The 7120-nt window shown below is 34.6% G+C and overlaps 1 protein-coding gene across 4 annotated transcripts in view; it reads left to right on the top strand.

Moving 5' to 3' along the window:
• Positions 1-5767, top strand: part of LOC100266762 (probable ADP-ribosylation factor GTPase-activating protein AGD15) — a 51164-nt gene extending 45397 nt beyond the window's left edge. For 2 of the 4 annotated variants that reach the window (XM_019226704.2, XM_059734105.1), the window contains exons 8-9: positions 781-904; positions 5503-5767. In XM_019226704.2, coding sequence (XP_019082249.1) covers positions 781-782 — 2 coding nt within the window. In that variant the 3' untranslated portion in view covers positions 783-904; positions 5503-5767. The remainder of the gene's footprint in view (positions 1-780; positions 905-5502) is intronic. The other 2 variants (XM_019226703.2, XM_010665619.3) reach the window with 1 other exon arrangement.
• Positions 5768-7120: the final 1353 nt, after the last annotated feature.

Below are 7120 nucleotides of genomic sequence, written 5' to 3' on the forward strand. Positions count from 1 at the left end.
AGGAAATTTCTTGTTGAGTTACGTAATGACTTAAAAAACGAATAAACCTCGGTTCCAAGAAATCATATCTTCTACCAAAACATTCATGGAGGAAGCTCAAACCCTTTTGAAAGAAACTATTAAGGAACAAATGGAATGCTTTCTACTTCAGGAACAAGATTAAGAAACCCCTTTGAAAGAAACTATTCAGGAACAGATGGAACACTTTCTACTTCAAGAACAAGATTATTATATAGATGGAACACTTTCTACTTCAAGAACAAGATTATTATTATTATTATTATTATTATTATTATTATTATTATTATCATTATGATGATTATTTTATTATTGTTCATTTGGAGCATAAAATTTTGAGCATGACAAGTAAAAAGTTCAATGAGATTTGGAGAAGTTTGAAAGGTTTTCTAGTTTATAAGAAAAGGCCATTACCCTGTGCTAGACCTACCAATGCAGGGGTGTGAGGGCTGAGCTGAATGAATACAGTCCTAATCTATAGCATTTTTGCATGAAGTGGCATCTTGTTGGACTTAGATTCTGAAATTTGGTAATTCAGATTAACTTGATTTTGCATATGTATGTGCAAGTGTATGTCCATGTATTATGCATATATGCATACACAGTCCCACTAGAGGAAGTTCTAGCTCTCCATCAGTAGTCCTGGATGATGTGGCTGGACTTTGTGTCATTGCCCTAAGCATTCAGCACTGCTAAATTGTCTTACATGCCGTTGTTTGAGTGGTGATATTCAGATCTGTGAAATTAAATCTGTTGCTGCAGGAGAAAATTTGTCTGAGAGACCAGCATACAGAATTATCTCCAAGTAGCCTTTGCCTTGGGATTAGAACTTTCAGTTAATTGATGGAAATGGACGGTTCATGAAGGTATGCTGTCTAAATATCAGGTTTGCAGACCTTGTATTTCCATTTAGATTGCTGGCATTTTCTACATAAATAAGTTGTTTCCATTGCATCATTTAATTTTTTCTGTCAATATATATCATACATAGTCAAATCTCAAGCACTATGGGCGAATGTTGTTCCTTCTTCGTTGATTATTAGGGGACACATTTCCTCTTCTTATTCTTCTTTTGTCTTCCACAAGCCCAATTCACTGTTCCAGACTTGGTGTCAAAGCTCTGATCTCTGGGGACCATTTTAAAAGATTAAGTCAATCTTTATTTATGATATAATGGTATGTTTCCAAATATCAAGTACTACTGTCAGCAATAAGGACTTAACATCTCTAATTGGTGGGTTTTATTCTGAATCTTTGAGTTCCTATTGAGCCTTTTTGGAGTTTTTATCCCTTATGTTGTAATAAACAGCTTTCTCTTAAGCTATCTCTGCCCCCTGTTCACCCACAAACTGAGCAGCATATACCCCATGGTCTGAGTTGTTTTCTGCAGATGCTGACTCAAAAAGAAAACTCGTTGACTCTGGATGAGTTGTAATGCAAAGTAGTGATCAAACTGTTTTTCTTCCATCAAAGTATGCACTTGTATAACAAACAAAATGAAAGTTTTTTAAATGAAAGTAATGAAAGGACTGAAACTGCTTCTGCTTCTTCTTTCCATGTCATTAACACTTTAGCTGTTCATCCATGATCAGCATGGCCCAAGTGTGGCAGCACTGCCATCTTTGCTTGCATGAACCTTTCATGCCCCAATGTTATGTCAAAGTTGATGAGGAAAATTGCAGCAAGACTGGTTTCCAAACTCCAACTTGCAGCACAACACTGTGAACCCTTCCCCTAATGAACCCCTTCTCGGTGTTGATGTTTTGCTTTTCTACTGCATTGTACCAACTCCAGACTGAGCTTTGTTGCCTCGCATGCTTCAAGAAAAATGTGTATAGAGCCCCTATATCCATGATGGCCTGCACAACTTTCTCATTGACCATGGCCTAAACATGCAGCAACTGTTTCTGAGTCCCTTACCGAAAATTGTTGGCATTGAGCAATTGCAATGGTCCAAACCCTCTTTAGAATCACTAGCAACTCCGGTTACATTTTCCCTCTCTTTGGCATGAGCAGCCTTGAAATTCTGTTCCATGTCCTATAGGAAAGTTTCCTATTTCTTTGCGATGCATGCTCACTTGAAGCTTTTCATTCCAGGGACCATCACCTGTTTGTTCAGAGACCTTTGCCTCAGTTGGGCTGTTTGGATTGCCTAATAACCCACCCAACTTGCCTTCTTCACAACAGATAATTCATCTTCTATGGCTTTGAAGTTCTTGTTCATCTCTGTTGCAGTAGCATGCTTTTCACGTGGATTTTGTCAGCCTAGTCAGCAATCCATTCCATCAGATCAGGGAGCATGATATCAGAACATTGTAGGCTCAAATCCTGATAGCTTAAACTTTTGGCAAAATTGAATGTTGAACATTGTATCAGAACATTGTTTAAACCTCACCACATATTTATTTTCCTAAGTTATTGTGCCTGTCTAGAACCTCAAAGGAGGTTGTCCCTAGTCTGTTTGCCTTGGTTGTTCTACACTCCCTTTTAGTGGGAGAATTTCTCATAAATTCCTCAACATGTTCAACTTGTTCCCTAAATGCCTTAACAGTAATGCCACCCACCATAGACAAACTGATTCATCAGTTTGCTTTGATATCAATTGTCCTCCTAAGGTTAAAATTTTCTGCACCTTTTTTTTTCTTTTGTGGTCCTAGGAATGCCCCACTTTCCTACCAATAAATCCTTTAGGGTGAGACACTTACAAAATTTCAATATATTGGGTCAACTTTGCACAAGTTGATATTTTTACTTGTAGAATACAAGGAAATTGACCTTGGAATTCTTTGAAATTCAAGACGCATAAAATTTCTTTATGTTGTAAATGAAGCAAACATGCCAAACACCCCTTGACAGTTTGTAACAGTTATTTAACCACAAAACCTTAACAGTACCAACAGCCTACTACCTTCCATGCCAATAGAGCTTTCTGACCATTCACTTTGCACTTGTATGTGTGATCTGTAGCCCATGCCAAGACCTTGCATTGGTCACTACCTTTGCATGTTTCCCAGTTGTTTTGCCTCGCCAACCATTGTGTCTTTCTTACTTGAATAATACCCAGCCTATGGCCTTATTTGTCTCAATCATGGCATTGCAGCTATGTGTCACAAACTTACGTGTTTCAGCTCATGTGTGACACTTAGACAACTCAAGCCACTTGATGGTATTAAGTCAGCCTGTCCCCGAACTTAGCTTTCTGTGCTAAGCAATGCACATGACTTTGAAGCTAGGAATAACAAAGAAAGCAGCACTTAGAGAGTTTGGAAGAATGAGACTTGTATTACACAAGAATGTTTTACAAGACTAGGAATGCTCTCAAGTGCTTGGTGCCTTGGTCAAATGAGGTCATCCTCTATTTATAGAAACCTATGGAACTCTATAGCACCGTCAAAGGTTCCCCTCTACTCTAGAATTCTCGAGAATGACCTATACAAAAGTTATGTAGATGATATGTACAAGAGATCTTTGGAACTCTATAGAATACTCCACACCTTTCCCTTATATTCCCTCTGTGTTGAGATGTGCGGATGCCTCCAGACTTCTCTAGAATCTTCTATACTCCTCCACTAGTAGAGATCTGTATGACTCCACATGGTTCTAGAAGCTTCCTGATCTCCTTTACAAGCTCAAGTGAGGGTCATTTTGAGCAGTTTGTGACATATGGCTATAGTTTTTGTTGCTTATGGCTTATGTTACTGGGTTCAGGTATGGGTGCCGTGTGTGGGTGTATTTCTAGGTGTCTAATCCTCCACATTTTAAATTTAGGATTCAGGAATTCAGCTGAAAAATAATCTTGAATGGTACTTGGATATGACATAATAAAAATAAATAGAAATAAATTAGAAGCAAAAAATAACATGTCCTTGAATTGAATTAAAAAAAAAAAAAAATCTTTCTTTTCTCATTGTTAAGCTACTTAAAATGCTTAAGTTATTAGAATATGAGCCCATAATGTTTACTAGGCTCACACTCTTTCACATGCAGTCTGATACCTGCATATGGAGGGACAAATTAGCAGTTATAAATTATAGAGACTTCTAGTTAACTACAATTCTAATACTATATTAAGCTACAAATTAACCCAAAAAATCAAGCTATTAAGATATGGGTCTCACAATATATACTAGGCTAACACTCTTTTATCTCTATTTAAAAGAGAAAATCAAAATAGTCAATAGTAAAAGCAAAACAGGAGTATTTGACAAGAATCTCATACTCACCCTTATCATGTTGTGTCCACATGAGTGTGTTAGTTGAAGTTGAAAGAGTTTGGGTGTCACAACCCATGGCATTATGGTCATGGTGCTTGTGCTGGTAAGGCTTCCCTACACCTTACATTACTCTTTTGAGGGTCTTCATACATGTTTTGACAAACTCTTGCCATGCCTTCAGAAGTGCCCATGCCGTTGCTTTGACATACACCCTCCACTCCTCATAACAAGCATTATGAGGCATTTCCACTCTAGTAGGAAGAACATCAACTTGTCTTATGCTGTCATAATGGATTTTTATTAAATAAAAGAAAATCCTAAGCAGCTTGCACTTGCAAAATCATGCCTCGTAAAACCGAGCTAGGTAAATTGTTTTTGCTAAGAAAATCCATGTTTTGCCTGTGAAAGATGCAAAAACCCCACTTGTTGCCTGTGCCATGTTGCACCTTTGTGTGCATCCATGCTCCTATGTTGCAGAGTCACTTGGCTATCTGCTCTTAGGTCCAGATGCCTCTTGCCATGCCATCACTTACTTCTATCTCCATTGATGCATGAAACCACCTACTTGGTTATGCATATATTCAATCAACAATCTAAACAAGTATAATGCCACACCAATTGTTTGCCATTGCATCCACCGTGGCCAAGTGGTGATGAATCCTCATTGACCAAGGGCTTGATATCATGTTAGGTTATCAATTTGACCCAAAAGCTTAAGTTGATAGATAGCCGACCAATAATATATACTAGGCTAATTGTTTGTACCTTCTTTTTGTTGAAAACCTTTCACAACCTATTGGTTAACAAGAAGTTTGATACCATGTTAGGTTATCAATTTTACCTGAAAGGTTAAGCTGTTAACTAGTAGGACCAAAAGCTTACACAATCCATTGGTTAACTCAAGACCTCTAGTTAATCAGCGTTCTGAACATACTAATTACCAGTGTGACCAAAAAGTTTAAGCTTTTAGGTAATGGGTCGACAAGATTTACCATGCTTATAGTTGGTACCTGCTTCTTGCTAAAAAACTTTTCACAACCCCTCTACCCTTGTACATTTGGCACAACATTTGCATCATTCAGTCTACATGCTTGCTTGTTATACAAAGCTACCTCTCCAATTAATTGAATCCTTACCAACTTTATTACCAATTTTCTTCTTGTTTCTTTGTGTTATCTGTTACCATCATTGTGACTGAATTGTTGAAAACAACTCTTATTTTTCATTTACTAACCTTTTAGTTTTCTTTCTTCTCTTGCATACGAGACAGGGATTCTATTAAGGTATCCAGTTGAATTCGCTCCTTTGCCACTGGTGCTGAGATCTCACAAGCTTGCATTTATTCCTACAAATATTAAGGCTCCAAAGTTAAGACTATTTGCATATTATGCAGTCAAGGAGAAGTGGGCATCCTTTCCTTGTTATCCTTCCAAATTTAATTTGTTTTTACAGGCAGATCTCTGAATTGAGAAAGATATGATTTTTTAAGACATTTATTTAATAGTAACCATGCCAAGTGTAATTGATTTGCTTAACTTTCTCATTCTTACTATATGGTTTCAGTTTTTTTTTTTTTACTTGGTTCAGAGCTTGCATTGTGTTATTTTATATTAATGGATTCTTGTCTAGGGTTTTTACTCTTTTGAATCACCTTTATGGAGGTTCAAAAGGTTGAAAAAGAAATCACCATTAAAACCTAAAGCATCCTTTATCATGATTTTGGTGGAGATAGGACCTGATATAAGTTGAATTTTTCAATTATCCTATTGAGCTTGGTCTTGTGTTCTACCTATGTGTATGTCCACATATGTTAATAGGGGTTTAGGTACAAGTGTGTGACTGCGTGTCTAGGCATCAAATCTTTAATATCTCAACTTTTAGGATGCGGGGGACTTTAACCAAAAAATGATCTTGAATGGTATTTGCATCACATAATAAAGGGGAAAAAAATTAATTGAAAGTCTACTAGAAGAAAAAAAAAAAAAAAAAACATATCCTTGTAAAAAATAAGGTTCTGTTTGGGAAATATTGTTTTTGAAAACAGTTTTAAAAAACTGTTTTTGATAATAATTAAAAAAGAAACATTGTAGAACAAAAATTTATTTTAAAATAAAAAATGTTCTTAACTTGTTTTAAATATATTTTAAAAATAATTTTTATATATAATATTTTATTTTTAATCTTTTTCTATATTTGTATAATTACTTTTTAAAATAATTCATAAAGAATAAGTGAAAACATTTAATAAAATAGTCTCTAAAAATACATTATTTTTTATTTTTAAGAAGATGAGCTATTTTTTATTTTTTAATTGTTAAATGTTTTTTTTTTTTTAAGAACATAAAATTTAAAAATAGTTCCTAAATTGGGCCTAAAATTATCTTTCTTTTCTTTTTTACCCTTTTTTTTTAAGAAAATAAATAAAACTTAAAACAATGAATATTTGAAGGTTGATTATTGAAAAGTATCCTCATACATGGACCCTTGTCATATCCAAGTTTTCTGAATGAGTACTAAGTTTTTTAAAAAACTGTAACATAAAAAATAATTTTAAAATTATAGCATTTTTCAATTTTAAGTAGAATTTGTCTTTTGAAAAGGTGAGTTAAGTGTAAAAGTGAATGTGTTTATTGAAAATATGAATTTAGCATAAAAAAGTTTTATGATAAAAAGGAAACTTGTATTTGAAAAGACGAATTCAATATAAGACAAATTCAATACAAAAAGTGAACTCGTGTTTTCAAGAGAAGAGTTCAAAATAAAAAATGGATTCAATTTTTAAAAATATGAGTTTAGTGCAAAAATAAAAGAATTGATGAAAAGTGTCATTTATTTATTTATTTATTTTTTAAATAATTGTATTTTAATAATATTTTTTTCTAAAGAAT

Source organism: Vitis vinifera, chromosome 17 (assembly GCF_030704535.1).
Source record: "Vitis vinifera cultivar Pinot Noir 40024 chromosome 17, ASM3070453v1".
NCBI lineage: Eukaryota > Viridiplantae > Streptophyta > Magnoliopsida > Vitales > Vitaceae > Vitis > Vitis vinifera.